Source organism: Prionailurus bengalensis, chromosome A3 (assembly GCF_016509475.1).
Source record: "Prionailurus bengalensis isolate Pbe53 chromosome A3, Fcat_Pben_1.1_paternal_pri, whole genome shotgun sequence".
Classification (NCBI taxonomy): Eukaryota; Metazoa; Chordata; class Mammalia; order Carnivora; family Felidae; genus Prionailurus; species Prionailurus bengalensis.
In genome coordinates this window covers 23373619-23390348 of record NC_057354.1, presented here as the reverse complement: position 1 = coordinate 23390348, position 16730 = coordinate 23373619, and the positions used below count along the sequence as shown (strand labels likewise).

Sequence of the window (16730 nt, the reverse complement as noted above, 5' to 3'; positions counted from 1 at the left end):
ACTTTTTAAATGTGACTACTAGAAAATTTTAAATTATGTGTATGGTTTGCACTGCGGCCGCCTTGGTGGTGTCCCCCATTTGAGACTTGTTGAGAGGATTAAATCATTAAAGCCCTTGGAAAGTAAGGGCTTTTTAAATGTTTGTTACCGACTTCATTAGGTAAATTGCTATTTCTGAGCTACAGTTCTTTTATCTGTAAAATGTGGAGGTAATAAAATTTACCTCAGAAATCATGAGAATTCAGCGAGACAGTGCATATAAAAGCATCTAGCTCTGACCACCCTTCAGTAAGTGATATATTCTATTTGACAGCTGACTCACAATTATGTTTTGTATTGCCATTTCACAGGTAGGGAGACTAAGGCCCAGAGACAGAAGCCTCCCGTGAAGGGTTTTGTATCTGCTTTGTGCAGAAGGAGTGGGCCTGTTTACTGTAACTTGCAATACACCAGCAGCCCTGATATAAAATTGGCCTCCCCCATAGGATGTGCTCTCCTGGATAGGTAGAAGTGGATCCTCACAGAACAGTTTTCACAGCCTAAAAACCTTGAAAGTCATGTAGTGGGTCTTGAATATTTTTTAGTTATTGACGTTTAAAATTGGGAGATTTCACATGCAAATCTGATTTCTGGCTTTTGTGAGAAAGTGGATGAGCTGAACACGTTGGTCCCACCCACATTCCTGCCAGTCGACAATTACCTAGAGCTGAGTAGCATTCTTTTAGACAAAGATGCTCAGTCCTGTCCTGGATGGCCTCAATCCCCACCACTCCTTTTTGTCTCTGAAACAGAATGCTGTTTACATTTACTATTGCTTTCATGTTATTTTCCTTAAAGGTGATATTTTTCTTTATTTCCAGAGGTGGGAAAACAGAGACGTAGAGTTTGTTAGGCCTACTAGCTTCAGACCTTTACTTCTGCCTCGTCCCTTGGCATTTGGATTCACTGCCCTGAGTGAACCAACCAACAGTCCTATTTTTTGGGTGGTAACAGGCAGTCAGTGTCCAGGGCTAAGAGAACACATCAAACCTTGCTGCAAGGATGAAGAGTCACGGAAGACTTTACTGGGGAGGAGAACTTTAAATTGAGATTCAAGAAAAAGGGTGGATTTAGGGGCATTCTAGGTAGAAGGCATTGCCAGTGCTGAGGCACAGAGTGAATGGGAGCAAAACTTTGTGGAAACTTTAGACCACAGGAGGGAGTGGCCAGGGTCTGGGAAAGGGATACAAGCTGAGGTTGGAAGGTCATTTGGAGGTTAAATCAGAGAGAGCCTAGAGTTCCATGTTGAAAAATTGAATCCTTGAACTCTCAGGAAAGGGAGTGAACTCTGTGGTCCGTGAAATCACAGAATGTTAGATCTCTAGTCTATTCCTTGCATCCCTATTAGAATAATGAGATATTAGAAATGGAGAGATCTTGGAGATGCGCTAGAATTATGGAATGTTAGAATGGAAAGGACCTTAGACATCAAATCCAAAAATTAGATTCAGTTATTCTGAACTGTATGGGTGAGTAAGCCCCCAGAATCTGAAAAAAAAAGTTACAGTATCTCTTCTGGAATTTTCGTACATCTGCATATAATTTCAGGTGGTTTCCAGATATCCTTGAACCCACCCACAGGGCCCAGGTTAAGTTTAAAATATATTTATATGTGTTCCATTCTCCTGAATTTTCCAGGTTAAGAAGTCAGTGCACCACAAGGAAATGGATTGGTCCAAACTAAAAAAACTAGTAAGTGGTTCCATGAGAACAGAATTCTTTTGACTTGTAGTACAATGTTCTTACCATATTAGGCCTTTTCATTAGCACTAGTTTGGAAGCTCACTTGGGAAGGGATCCTAAATGATGCATCTCCTATCACTTAGCTTTCAACACAAGGCCGAATTCCCAGTTGACTCTCAGGAAATGTTGAATCAAGGAAAGAGGCAAGCAGTTGGTTTCATCTCTGCAGGGGAGCTCTAATATGACTCCCATACTCTTTCAGACACTGGTGTCTTTTGATGGCGTACTGTTGACGGTTGTGGTAAAGAAGCCTGGATACTTTTTTTTTTATATGGAAATAACCATGGATTCATAGAAATTTGCAAAAATAGAACAGAGAGGTCTCATGCACACTTCATCCAATTTCCCCCAGTGGTAATGCCCTACATAACCATAATACAATGTCAAAACCAGGAAATTGACAATGATAGAAGCCACAGAGTTTATTCAGATTTCACCAGTTTTATAAGTACTCATTTGTATATGTATGCAGGCTTATGCAGTTTTACCATGCAGCTGTACCACAATCAATATCTAGAAACATTTGATGAGCACTAAGATCCTGTAACCAAACTAAAGTGAGTTTGATTTTTAATGAATCACAGATAGAGACCATACCACGTAGAGCTCACAAAGTAAACTTTATTTGCAGCAACTAAGGAGATCATGGGTAATAACTTCTGAAGCTGTGACTCCCTAAGCAAAGATGAATGGATTCCTTTTATTTGGGGTTAGGATGAATATTTAGATAAGGAGGGCCTTGTCATCACATGTTAGAGGTGGGCATAAGGTTGTGCATGCACCTTAAGGATCCATGCCTATACATGCAGTGTATATTATGTAAATGAGGCTTGTGCTCCTCCTTGAGTGGAGATTTTAGTATTATCATGTTTGTTTATTTATTTTTTTTAATTTTACTTTTTATTTTTTTAAATTTATGGGGCGCCTGGGTGGCGCAGTCGGTTAAGCGTCCGACTTCAGCCAGGTCACGATCTCGCGGTCCCGGAGTTCGAGCCCCGCGTCGGGCTCTGCGCTGATGGCTCAGAGCCTGGAGCCTGTTTCCGATTCTGTGTCTCCCTCTCTCTCTGCCCCTCCCCCGTTCATGCTCTGTCTCTCTCTGTCCCAAAAATAAATAAACGTTCAAAAAAAAATTTTTTTTTTAAATTTACATTCAAATTAGCATATAGTGCAACAATGATTTCAAGAGTAGATTCCTTAGTGCCCCTTACCCATTTAGCCCATCCCCCTTCCCACAACCCCTCCAGTAACCCTCAGTTTGTTCTCCATATTTGTGAGTCTCTTCTGTTTTGTCCCCTCCCTGTTTTTATATTATTTTTGTTTCCCTTCCCTTATGTTCATCTGTTTTGTCTCTTAAAGTCTTCATATGAGTGAAGTCATATGATTTTTGTCTTTCTCTGATTGACTAATTTCACTTAGCACAATACCCTCCAGTTCCATCCATGTAGTTGCAAATGGCAAGATTTCATCCTTTTTGATTGCTGAGTAATGCCCCATTGTATATATATACCACATCTTCTTTATGCATTTATCCATTGATGGACATTTGGGCCCTTTCCATACTTTGGCTATTGTTGATAGTGCTGCTATAAACATGGGGTTGCATGTATCCCTTCGAAACAGCACACCTGTATCCCGTGGATAAATGCCTAGTAGTGCAATTGCTGGGTCGTAGGGTAGTTCTATTTTTAGTCTTTTGAGGAACCTCCATACTGTTTTCCATACTGGCTGCACCAGCTTGCATTCCCACCAACAATGCAGAAGAGATCCTCTTTTTCCACATCTTTGCCAACATCTGTTGTTGCCTGAGTTGTTAATGTTAGCCATTCTGACAGGTGTAAGGTGGTATCTCATTGTGGTTTTGATTTGTATTTCCCTGATGATGAGTGATGTTGAGCATTTTTTCATGTGTCAGTTGGCCATCTGCATGTCTTCTTTGGAGAAGTGTCTATTCATGTCTTTTGCCTATTTCTTCACTGGATTATTTGTTTTTTGGGTGTTGAGTTTGATAAGTTCTTTATAGATTTTGGATACTAACCCTTTATCTGATATGTCATTTGCAAATATCTTCTCCCATTATGTTGGCTTGCCTTTTAGTTTTGCTGATTGTTTCCTGTTTATTTATTTTTTGAGAGAGAGAGACAGAGTGCGAGCCAGGGAGGGGCAGAGAGAGAGAGGGAGATAGAGAATCTGAAGCAGGCTTCAGGCTCTGAACTGTCAGCACAGAGCTTCATGCGGGGCTCGAACTTATGAACTGTGAGGTCATGATTTGAGCCAACATCAGACGCTTAACCAGCTGAGCCATCCAGGTGCCCCAAGGTTTTAGTATTATAGTGAGGTGAAGGTAACAGTTGGTCACCCCATGGTCCATCTGCACAAGTGTGAGTCAGGGATTGTGTTCAGACTGGTCTGGGTGATCTGGGCCTGCTGCAACTCTTTGTCCAGGAAGTTGTTATTGCTTGAGGGTTAGTTTTTGTCCCCACCACAGGGATGTTATGCCCCTTGGGGTCTTTTGCCTGAATTAAAGATAAGCTGGAAAGAAGAACTTAAGGAAAAATGTGGGACAAAGGTTGGTGAGTACAAGCAGGTAGGCAGTAAAAGTCAGGTCTTTGGGTCTGGCTCGGACAATCCCTTTATAATTGCTACCACTTTATAGTTACACCCATTCCTCTCCACTAACAGCCCCCCTATCCTTAGCTGCAGGCAACCACTAATCTGTTCTCCATCTCTATGATTTTGTCACTTCAAAAAATGTTATGTAAATGGAATCATACAGTAAGTAGCCATTTGGGACTGGCTTTTTTCATTCAGAATAAATCCCTGGAGATTCATCTAATTCGTCTAGGTTGTTTCGTATGTCAGTAGTTTGTTCATTTTTATTGCTGAGTAATAATCCATAGTGGGGATGTACACCATGGCTTGCTTATCCTGGCACTGGTTGAAAGACATTTGCATTATTTCCAATTTGGGGCTATTCCAAATAAAGCTGCTATGAATTATTTTATAATATGGCTTAGATAAATCAGACTCTTTCTGAGCTTGGGGGTAGTAACTACCTCACAGAATGGCTCTGAAGAATCAATGAGGAAATATATGCAAAGGAACTGGGACCAGGTTTGGTATTATTTAGGTGTTCTTTAATTTCTTACATCAATATTTCATTGTTTTCATCATACAGAATCTGCACATATTATGTTATATTTATACCTAAGTATTTTGTGTTTTTAGTGCTACTACAAATGGTATTGTTTAAAAATTTTTAGTTTCTAATTGTTTGATAGTATATAAAAATACAATTGATTTTTGTCTAGTTACTTATATCCTGTTACTTCATTAAACCTGGAAACTCACCCCCAATGGGATTTGTTTGTTTGTTTGGTTGGTTGGTTTTTTTTGTTTGTTTTGTTTTTTAAAATTTATTTTTGAGAGAGAGAGAGAGAGTGCAAGCAAGGGAGGGGCAGAGAGAGGGGGACAGAAGATCCGAAGCAGGCTCTGTGCTGGCAGTAGCGAGCCCAATATGGGGCTCAGACCCTCGAACTGTGAGATCATGACCTGAGCCGAAGTTGGACTTTCAACCAACTAAGCTACCCAGGAGCCCCTGTTTCTTCTTTTTTACTACCAACCCCCCAGTACACTTGCCATTATTTACTTGTAAGAGTCCCAAGTTAGTTGCTGTTTGTGTTTTGTCCAAATTTTTAGTTGTAAGAGACGAGGGAGAGAGGCTGTAATGGGATTACTGCATCTTGCTTACCACTGGAATTCATTATTCATTCTGATGCTCAAATTATCCTGGATTTGACCAGTGGGAACCTGCTCATGTCCTTTTGTATCCTTTTGACATGTGCCATCATTTTTTGAAATTTTCCTTAGTTTTAAGCACATTGTACCTTCCCCATCCCAGCTCTGGAATCAGCCATTTCTCCAAGAAACCTTTATTCTTTTAGTGGAGAATGGTGTTTAGAAACCAGGATTTGGACACTGGGTTTGTTCGTTGCTGTTGGAATAATTGCTGCTCCCAGGCTCCCTCAGGAACAAAGCTAGGGTGTATGTATGTATGCATTCATGCGTGTATGTATGACTCCCTCATGAACAGAGCTAGGGTGTATGTATGTATATATGTATGCATGCATGTATATACACCGAAAGTTAGTAAAGGAAACCTCAACTAAAATTGGAGTTGGAAAGGCCAGTAGGGGGAGCTCTCACCCAACCACTTGTGGCCAGTTACCCCAAACTGGAGGACGAGTATCTTCCATCTCCCAATGGGAAGGTGTTACTACTTCACTACCTGGGCAAAAGGAAAGGAGATAATTCTGGCCCAGCAACAAACCCAGCCAATGGGAAGTGCTGTGGCTCAGCCAGTGAGAAGCGATCATCCTGAACTCTTACTTTCCTCCCAGGAACTCTCGAGTTTCCTTTGCTGACTTCCTTGCCCCACCTCTTCTCTGTGAAACCCTTCCATTTTGCATAACTCTTCAAAGCATCTCTGTTTGCTAGAGGAGGTACCGCATGATTTATGAATTGTTTGATAAAGCCAATTAGATCTTCAAATTTACTCAGTTGAATTTTTGTGTTTTTACCAGTGTGTGTGTGTGTGTGTGTGTGTGTGTGTGTGTGTGTGTGTGTATGTATATTTGTATCTCTGTTTCTGTGTCTGTCTCTCTCTCTCTAGAAATCCATGAGTTCACACCAACAACTTTACCTCAAGTTTAACGCCAGGGGGTTTATTCCAGTTTTCTCCCTTTCCATACACTTAATTCCCTTCTTCAACAGAGAGAAACTTGGCTCTCAAGGTCTTCTTTGACCTATCCTCTTACAAGTAGCTAGTCTCCTGTAGTTGCTTCCATTCCCCCAACCCTGCTCAAGTAGCAAGGCTTCAGTGCTACTTGCTATCCCACCACAGCCTCCCCTCACCCCCCAGGCAGATGCCCACCATGGCTGGCCCCACCTATGGCTTCTAGACAATCATTTAGGAATGGAGAGAGAAGGGGAACATTATTATATTTAACTTAAAGAAAAATTGTGGTATAATCTACAAAACAAAATTTACCATTTTAACTATCTTTAAGTGTATAGTTCAGTGGCATTAAGTACATTCACATTGTCATGTAGCCATCACTACCATCTGTCTTCAGCAAATTTTCATCTTCCCCAGCTGAAATTCTATACCCATTAAATAATAACTCCCCATTCACCCCTCCTAGCCCCCGAGACCACCATTCTATTTTCTGTCTCTGTGAATTTGACTCTTGTAGGAACCTCATATAAATGAAATCCTACAATATTTGTCCTTTTGTGTCTGGCTTCTTAGCATAATGTTTTCAAGGTTCATCAAAGTTATAGCATGTATCAGAATTTCCTTCCTTTTTAAGGAATATTCCATTATATATATGTTGTGCATTTTGCTATTCATTTGTCAACAGACATTGGGTTTTTCTACCTTTTCACTATTGTAAATAATGCTGCTATGAACATTGGTATGCAGATATCTTTTTGAGTCTCTGCTGTTAAGTCCTCTGAGTATATACCCAGAAGTAGAATTGTTGAATCATGGTAATGCTATGGTTAATTTTGAGCAGCTGCCGTACTGTTTTCCACAGTGGCTCTACCGTTGTACATTCCCACCATCAGTGCACTTGGGTTCTAGTTTTTCCCCATCCTTGCCAACAGTTGTTATTTTGCATTATTTTCTTAATGTGAGGTGTTAAATAGAAATTTTTAAGGTAAGTTACAAGTAGACAGGACATTCATATGTTCAAAAGATTTAGTAATCTAATCATTTCATTTACACTCACCACATACTACATACATCATTTCAGAAGGCCAGCTGTGATCATGGTGAAGAGAAAGCAGGCTCAGCTAATGAGGTGGTTTGGATACAAGGCCCCCAGGATGTTCCTGTGTGTGTGTGTGTGTGTGTTTTTATTTTTTATTATGAAGTCTAGGAAGCTTGCCCTAATCTCTCTACTGACTTTATTAATTTCTTTTTGATAACCTTTTTTATCAAATGTATTTGATCTTCGGATAAAGATCTTTTGATGTTTTGATGAACTGGAGGTAACTGGTCTAGGGTGCTTAATCTGGCTGGATTATGTTTGCACTTAACTCAGTTATTAGTAATTATTGTTCGTGATAAACCAATGTAAATTGAGAAGCCTGGATACTTTATAATCCTTTCCCTATCTTCTCCTTTCATTTATTTTTATTCAATTGCAACCCTCCCAGTTTCTAGTTTTCAGTGAACCTGTTTATAGTGTGGTGCTTTATTAGGAGCTGTGTTGTACTGCATTGATTTTGTTTTATTACTTAAAAATTGATATATTCACGGGTGCCTGGCTGGCTCAGTCAGTAGAGCATGCGACTCTTGATCTTGGGGCCATGAGTTCCAGCCCCACATTGGGGCTAGAGTTTACTTAACAAAAAAATTTGAGTGGGGGAAGCCTGGGTGTCTCAGTTAAGCATCAGATTTTTGGTTTCAGCTCAGGTCATGATCTTACAGTTCGTGGGTTCAAGCCTCACACTGGGCTCTGCGTGGACAGCATGGAGCCTGCTTGGGATTCTCTCTCCTTCTCTCTCTGTCTCTGTCTCTCTCTCTCTCAAAATAAATAAATTTAAAAAATTTTAAATTGATGCATTCATTTTAATAGGTGAGATATATATACACCCAGTGTAAAATTCAAGTCAAAAAAGAATAATTGTTATACTTTTTTTTCTCATTCTTTTCCATCCACTTTTAATTATTGTTGTTAGTTCCCTTTATATCTTTAAATATTCTTATACATCTGTTTCGTGGCCTATTTGGTTTAAAAGGCGTCTTAAGATTTACAGCTATAGGGGCGCCTGGCTGGCTCAGTCGGTGCACTCTTGATCTCGAGGTTGTAGGTTTGAGCCTCATGTTGGCGTGTAGAGATTACTTAAAATCTTAAAAAACAGAGATTTACAGCTATAAAAGTACAAGAAACCCATGTACTTAATCCTCCCACTCTCTCTGTGTATCTCCATACCTGTTAGCTCTGCTATTTCTTGGTTCCATTTTAATTGTTCATTGACAACTCCTTCACTTGCTTTATGCAATCCTGACCTCTGCAAGGCTAGCGTCCTTTTTTGATGTTTCTGAAATTATCCTCAGTTCTGAGGTGGGTTTTTTTAAAAAACAAAACAAAACAAAACAAAACAACACTTCTTTCCTGACCTTTGCCAATGCCATCTCCTCCAGTAGCTGCATCTCTTTGAACTCTCTGCACCTTTGCTTTAAACTCTTGTTTTTAAAATGTATTAAGCCCTTTGAGTTCTTTGTTGTTCATGATTATCATCTGTTTCATGTTAATTTTTTTCTGATGCATGCCTTTTATCTGCCATTTGTTTTTCTTGCTCCCTGTCTCCTTCTCCCACTTTTCTGTAATATATAGGTCTGGTGCTATTTATTTATTTTAATTATAAATCCCCTTTAAACGAAGTGAGTTCTTTCTGAACCAGCCATTTGCTGGAGGTAAGTGTGGAGAAGGGACTGAAGTAGAATTCCAGACTGGCAGGAAGTGTCTTAGGGTCATTAGCAAAGCTCCTTCTGACAGAGGTTTTGTGTGAGTGAATGGGTTTAGTTCTTTCCTCTTCCGGCAGATAGAGCTTGGCAGCTGCAGGGCTGCAAAATGGCCTGTGTGCATTTCCCTGTCAGCCCACATGCCCTGCTCTCCTTGCCACATGCCAGTGGCACCAGGGAAGCTCGCAGAGCCCAGCCCTCACCATACCAGCGTTCTACAGAAGATGCTGTTGGGTCTGTCTTCAAGTGTTCTGACCTTTTGGGGAGAATTTGGAACTCTGCCAGCTCTCCCAGGGGCCTGCAGCCCCAGGCATTTTCTGTTGGCTCTAATCCCCTGACTTGCCATTTTTGCACAGGCCAACAAGATAGCTTTCTACTCTAAGCAGCTTCGCTGAAGGCTTTCTCTGGCCACGGGTTGCTCGGTCCAGAAAAGCTAGCGAGTGAATGCCACCAGGGGTAGCCCTTAACCAATGGGACAGCTCTGAAGCATGCTCTGTGCAGTGTTACTAAGGTCCTGGCACATTGGAGCCCTATTTGTCTACAAGAGTGACCTGTTCATTAGTGTGGCCCTCTCAAAAATTAAAAAAAAAAATTTTTTTTAAGTTTGTTTGTTTAAGTAATCTCTACACCCAGTGTAGGGCTCAAACTCACCACCCTGAGATCAAGAGTCCCATACTTTTCCCACTAAGCCAGCCAGGCACCCCAAAATTCTTTTTTAAAAAATATTTTTTCTTTTATTTTTAAGTAATCTCTACAGCCAACATGGGGCTTGAACTCCGAGATTAAGAGTTGCAGACTCCACCCACTGAGCCAGTCAGACACCTCTTCAAAAAGTTTTTAAATATATGAAGAAGATAAGATGATTTTTCTCCTTAGCCACGTTAACAGATTATGGATTCTCTATTGACCATCTTTGCATTTCTGAATGATGTTATTTTTAGTAATCTCTACACCCAATCTGGGGCTTGAACTCATGACCTTGAGATCAAGAGTTGCATGTTCTACTGACAGAGCCAGCCAGGCACCCAAACTAATTCAAAATTTTTCAAAACTATCAAAACAAGCCAGCAGGCTAGTTATGGCCTGTGGACCACAATTTTGCAACCACTGGTTATATAGTCAAAGGACTTTACGCCTGAAAGAGGCCCTATAGATCCTATATTGGGGATTGCAAATAGGTAACGTGCCTGGCAGTTAACACGATTTTGTGAGGTGAGGACTTTGGTGAATTAGAGAGCCCATTCCCCAACTAAAGATAACCAGGTTAAGTTTTAACGATATTTTAACCAGAACACCATGTGAGTCAAATAAAGCAGTCTGCAAGCCCAATTTGGCCCATGGGTGGCTGGTTTGTGACCTCTGCCTGCTCAGCCTTACTTCCTGCCAGGACTCTGGGGCATCTCACATTCCAGCTACATCTCATGCTCCCTGATCAGGCCCTGCCCTTTCTTCAATTTATCTTTATAGCTTTATTGTAGTCCAGCTTTCTCTTGTGGCTTTCTCTTATGGTTTCCATTTCCACCATATTGTGAACTCCTTGTGAACAGAGACCATGTCTTATTCACCTTTTCACGCTTTGTATGTAGTTGGAGCTCTATAAATGTTTGTTGCATAACTCTTACAATTAGCAAAACAAGGATCTTAAAAAGAAATTATTTGTAGAACTGACTCTAACTCAGTTGTTGAAAAAAATTTTTAAGTGTTTATTTATTTTTGAGAGAGAGACAGAGTACAAATGGGAGAAGGGAAGAGAGAGACACAGAATCCAAAGCAGGCTCCAGGCTCTGAGCTGTCAGCACAGAACCCGACGTGAGGCTCGAACTCATGAGCTGTGAGATCATGACCTGAGCCAAAGTTGGACACTTAACCAATTGAGCCACCCAGGGGGCCCTCTGACTCAGTTTTAAAAGGAGGATGGGGTGCCTGGGTGGCTCAGTCTGTCAAGCGCCGGACTCTTGGTTTCGGCTCAGGTCATGATCTCATGGTTTGTGAGTTCAAGTGCCACATCAGGCTCTGTGCTGACAGTGCAGAACCTGCTTGGGATTCTCTCTCCCTTCTCTCTCTGCCCCTACCCCACTTGCATGCGTGTTCTCTCTCTCAAAATAAATAAACTTACAAAAAATTTTTTTAAATAAAAGGAGGAAAGTGAGGCCCAATGTGGTTAAGTGATATACCCAAGATCACAGTAGAATAGGACCAATGCCCTTTCTGACATTCTATTCTGCAACAGTTCAATTATAAGATTAGAAACTTGGACAAAAATGACACTTTTTTTAATTTCTAGAGCTGACTTTAATGTCTGAGTCTCCAGCCTGCCTCCTCATAGACAACTTAATTTAGATATCTTCAGGTAAATTGAGATCCAGTCCAGTAATTTTGAGGGAATGTAATTTCATGCTGATTGATTCATCTTAGGCCAGTTCAAGGTTCTCCAAACTTCCTGCCTCTTTCTCCCCAATACTGATCCAATTCCCAGGGAAATTATACAACCACTGCTGGCAAGAGGTGAAGTAGGGTATGTCTACTTTCAGGGTCTCATCAGGTTCTTGGTCCTACTTACCAGTATCCTCCAAAGCCCCCTTTGTGAGTCTGTCCTCGCCACATCACTTGCCTGTCAGGCAGCTCCCAGGACCCATCAGGTACCTCCCTGTCCGGAGCCACCTCCCACCATTTCTCTTGCCTTCCCCATCCCCAGTGGTTTGTTTGAGAAATCCCCTAAACTTTTGTATTTCCTTCCTTAAGACCAGGTCTGTGGAAGGGGAGGCAAAAGCCCCACACTGCTCTTCTCTCTTTTTGTCTGAAACTTTCACATACTCTGTTTTCCCTGAGTACTTTGCATCTTTTCTCCAGGTAAGGGGGAAAAAAACCAATTCGATCTCTTCTCATCTTTGTAAGTGGTTAGTGGCTCACCCTAGGAGTGGTGACCTTTGAATTGAGTAATTCAGAGCTTGGGTCTTATTCACCATCAGACTGTCTTTACCATGTTGTGTCCTTCCATTTGGCAGTCAGTGGGGAGAGGGTTGGCAGATAGGTGTAGCTGGTTAGGAATGGCAAATCATGCAGTACTTGAAGTCATCAGGGTTTTTTGTTCGTTTTGTTTCAAGTTTATGTATTTATTGAGAGAGAGAGAGAGAGAGAGAGAGAGAGGACAGGGAAGGGGCAGAGAGAGAGGGATAGAGAGAATCCCAAGCAGGCTCCATGCTGTCAGCGTGAAGCTCGACACTGGACTTAAACCCATGAACCGCAAGATCATGACCTGAGCTGAAATCAAGAGTCAGACGCTTAACTGCCACGCAGCACCCAGAGTCGTTTTTTATTGAAGATTCTTGTATGAGAGCAAATTGGGATGATCAACTGCCATCTTTTATCTAGTAGATGGCAGTACTTTAGATCCTATATTCTTCTCTACCTTTGGAAGGACCTCAGAGTCATTGAGTTCTAGCCACCAAATTCCTTTCAACATTTAAACCTCATTTAGCCAAGGACTTCTGATTTTATTTTTTTCTTTTTAATGTTTATTTATTTTTGAGAGAGAAAGAGACAGAGTGTGAGTGGGGGAGGGGCAGAGAGAGAGAGAAGGAGACACAGAATCTGAAGCAGGCTCCAGGCTCTGAGCTGTCAGCACAGAGCCTGATGTGGGGCTCGAACTCATGAAACATGAGATCATGACCTGAACTGGTCAGACGTTTAACCGACTGAGCCACCTAGGTGTCTCTGGAGGACTTCTGATTTTCTGAGTGTTCCTGATTTGCTGATTTAACAAGATTTGTAGGACAGTGCCAAACACCAACACTTCAGGGTCTCCCAAGTTCTAAGCCTCGGAGTGCCCCCTAGGCTGAGGTGTTGGGTGCTCCTGCTCCCAGCCCAGAAACCTCCTACTTCCTTTAAGATGGCCCCATGATTGGCAGTCAGTTAGCTACTTGGAGCCTCAGTCTTATGTAGGGACTGGGTAGGAGGCCCCTTACCTTGTGGTTGTTGTGAGGATAAATAAGATAATGCCTGTTGGTGCTCAATAAATATTAGACTCCCAGATTCCAATTCCTTCCCACTGCCTTCTCTTCCAGAACCCTCCATTGTGACGTAAGGAGATTCTGAGAATGAGATTTTCTCAGAACTCAAGGCTTTCAGAAGCTGTTGGTAGGGTATGAGGAGTGGAGAGGAGCTTCTACCTTGCCACTGCAGGAAGCTATTTGTTTCTAATATAAGTGGATTCTTTGGGAAGGATTTGTGGTCCTACCCTTGAAAGGCAAAGGGGCTCGTTATGCCATTTGCCAGTTCAGGAACCATGAGGAGATATAGAGTGTCTTATTCATGGCAGATCCTGAAGAAGGAACTGGTGAGGAGTGTCAGGGGTCCTGGGAGGGGAGAGTGGAAGGTTGCACAGACAGGTATTTGAGGAAGGGAGAGGCAGGTGTAGGAGGGGGCCCACCCTGCACCTTTTGGGGTCCCAGCATGGCACAAAGGGTAGACTTCCATGTTAGGCTTCAGAAAGACTGAATCCTGACCCCTTCCCTTTAGACTACTATCCTCTTGACAATGGGCTTACCACAGGCTACTCCAAGCCCCTAAGAACGGCTCTGTATCCACCTTTCCTGCTATTGTGAAATCCAGAGAGAATAAGGCCTGGCAGCAGGACAGAGTGATAGGTTAAATTTATGGACCCTGGAGCCAGACTGCTGGGTTCAAATCCCTATCACCTGTTAGTCCTATGACTAATATTAGTATTAGGCAAGTTAGTTGATTTGCTGTGCCTGTTTTTGCCTCTGTAAAGGTGATGATAGTATCTACTGAATTGATTTATTGTTGAGGGCTAAATGAGTCAATACATATAGAGGGCTTAGAATAGTGCCTGACAATGGAAAATTGGTATGTGATGAGTATTAATTTTATTTATAAAAACTTTCTCCATATTTCCTGCAGATATATATTTTTTCAAAGAAAACATTACAGTTACAGGTGAACCTTCTTACCATCCCATTCTGTTCCTCCTCACTGGTGACCACTTTCCTGAGGATGTGTACCCTTCCTATCTAGATTTAAAAATTTTATTACATTTGTATGTATTTGTAAGCAACATAGCATGTAGCACATTTTTTTAAATGGTATCAAAAATGGCATCATTTTTCAACCTTTTTTTCACTCAAAATTTTGTGTGAGTTTTACCCACATAGACCTACATGTACAAACAACTCTAGTGCTATGTTCACTCCTCTTACTGTCTTATAATGTGTTGATACATTCAGTTGTTTTCAGCTTTTCTCATGGGAAATGCCTTCCATTCCCCAAATCTGGTAAGCATAAAATGGTATCGTTGTCACTTTAACTTACTTTCTGTTATCTCTAGTAATGTTCCTCCCCTCCCCTTCCCACCCCCCTTCCTTCCCTCCCTTTCTTTCTTTCTTTCTTTCTTTCTTTCTTTCTTTCTTTCTTTCTTTCTTTTCTTTCTTTCTAATTTAAGGTTTTATTTTTAAGTACTCTCTACGCTCAACATAGGGCCCAAACTCACAACCCTGAGATCAAGATTTGCATGCTCCACTGACTGAGCCAGTCAGGTGCCCCCAGAATCTTTCCTTCTTTCCTTTTTTTTTTCTTTTACATTTTTAAGTGTATTTATTTTGAGGTGGGGGGCAGGAAGAGAAGGAGACAGAGAAGCCCAATGTGGGGCTCGAACTTACAAATGGTGAGATCATGACCTGAGCTGAAGTCAGATGCTTAACCAGCTGAGCCATTCAGGCACCCCTTTCCTTCCCTCCCTCCCTTCCTTGCTTCCTCCCTTGTTTCTTTCCTTCCTTCCTCTCTTTCTCTCCCTCTCTCTCTCTCCTTCCCTTCCTTCCTTCCTTCCTTCCTTCCTTCCTTCCTTCCTTCCTTCCTTCCATGTATATTTTTTAAAGTTTATTTATTTTTAGAGAGAGAGAGTGAGCAAGCTTGAGAGGGGCAGAGAGAGAGGGAGAGAGAATCCCAAGCAAGCTTCACACTTTGAGCGTGGAGCCCAATGTGGGGCTCAATCTCATGAACCTGAGCCAAAATCAAGAGTTGGATGCTTAACTGATTGAGCCATCCAGGCACCCGTTTCTTCCTCCCCACCCCCCCCCCACAGCCCTCCTTCCCTTCTTCCCTCCTTTCTTTCTTTCTTCTTCTTCATCTTTTTTAAAAAAAATTTTTTTCAACGTTTTATTTATTTTTGGGACAGAGAGAGACAGAGCATGAACGGGGGAGGGGCAGAGAGAGAGGGAGACACAGAATCGGAAACAGGCTCCAGGCTCTGAGCCATCAGCCCAGAGCCTGACGCGGGGCTCGAACTCACGGACCGCGAGATCGTGACCTGGCTGAAGTCGGACGCTTAACCGACTCGCCACCCAGGCGCCCCTTTTTTAATTTTTATCTAAGTAATCTTCACACCCAATGTGGGGCTCAAATTCACAGTCTCGAGATTAAGACTAGCATGCTGCTCCGACTGAACCTGCCAGGTGCCCCTCTTTTCTTTAAAAAAAATTTTTTTTAATGTATATTTATTTTTGAAAGAGAGAGAGAGAGACAGAGCATGAAGCAGGGGAGGGGGAGAGAGAAAGGGAGACAGAATCTAAAGCAGGCTCCAGGCTCCAAGCTGTCAGCACAGAGCCTGACGCAGGGCCCACAAGCAGCGAGATCATGACCTGAGCTGAAGTGAGACACTTAACCAACTGAACCACCCAGGCACCCCCGGGTGCTCCCTCTTTTCATTACTTACGGGTAATCTGAGTTTTCCTTTTGCATTACCTATTCATATCCTTTGTTCATTTTTCTTTGGGTTATATGTATTTTTCCTTTGATTTATAGAATTCTTTAAAATTAAAAAACAGTTTGGGATAGTAATTTTTTGTAATAGCTATTCTTTGTAATTTTGGATAGTAATCCTTTGTTGATTATGTGTATGGCCAATATATTCCAGTCTTCAGTTTGTCTTTTCATTTTATTTATTATGTCCTTATTAACAGAAGTTAATAAAAGTTTTTAGCTTTTGAATTTGTTTAATTATAGAAATTTTCAAGCACAGAAGTTGCAGTATATGTAATAATCACCCCTTAGATCTAACAATCAGCATTTTGCCACATTGACTGTACATATTTGTGTTTGTGTTTGTGCATAGGTGTGTGTTTGCTGAATCATTTGAGAGGAAGATGCATTTTTTATGACACTTCTTAAAAATAAAGACATAATTACAATGTCACTATAATACTAAGAAAATTAACACTAATTCCCTTATATCATCTAATCTCTAGTCATATTCAATTTCCTTATTTGTCCCTAAATAATGGCTTTTACAGCTTGTTATTATGAATCAGGGTCCAATCAAGGTTCATGCTTTACATTTATTTGTATGTCTCTTAAGAAATTGTGTTAGTTGACTTGTAGATTGCCTCACATTCTGGATTTG

General features: G+C 41.4%; 1 protein-coding gene across 3 annotated transcripts in view; it reads left to right on the top strand.

Annotated features, from left to right (window-relative positions):
* CNBD2 (cyclic nucleotide binding domain containing 2) overlaps window positions 1-16730 on the top strand; it is a 65573-nt gene that overhangs the window by 979 nt on the left and 47864 nt on the right. For 2 of the 3 annotated variants that reach the window (XM_043602504.1, XM_043602503.1), the window contains exon 2: window positions 1678-1731. In XM_043602504.1, coding sequence (XP_043458439.1) covers window positions 1678-1731 — 54 coding nt within the window. Of the gene's footprint in view, window positions 1-1677; window positions 1732-12968; window positions 13653-16730 lie in introns of those variants that run through there. The other variant, XM_043602505.1, reaches the window with a different exon arrangement.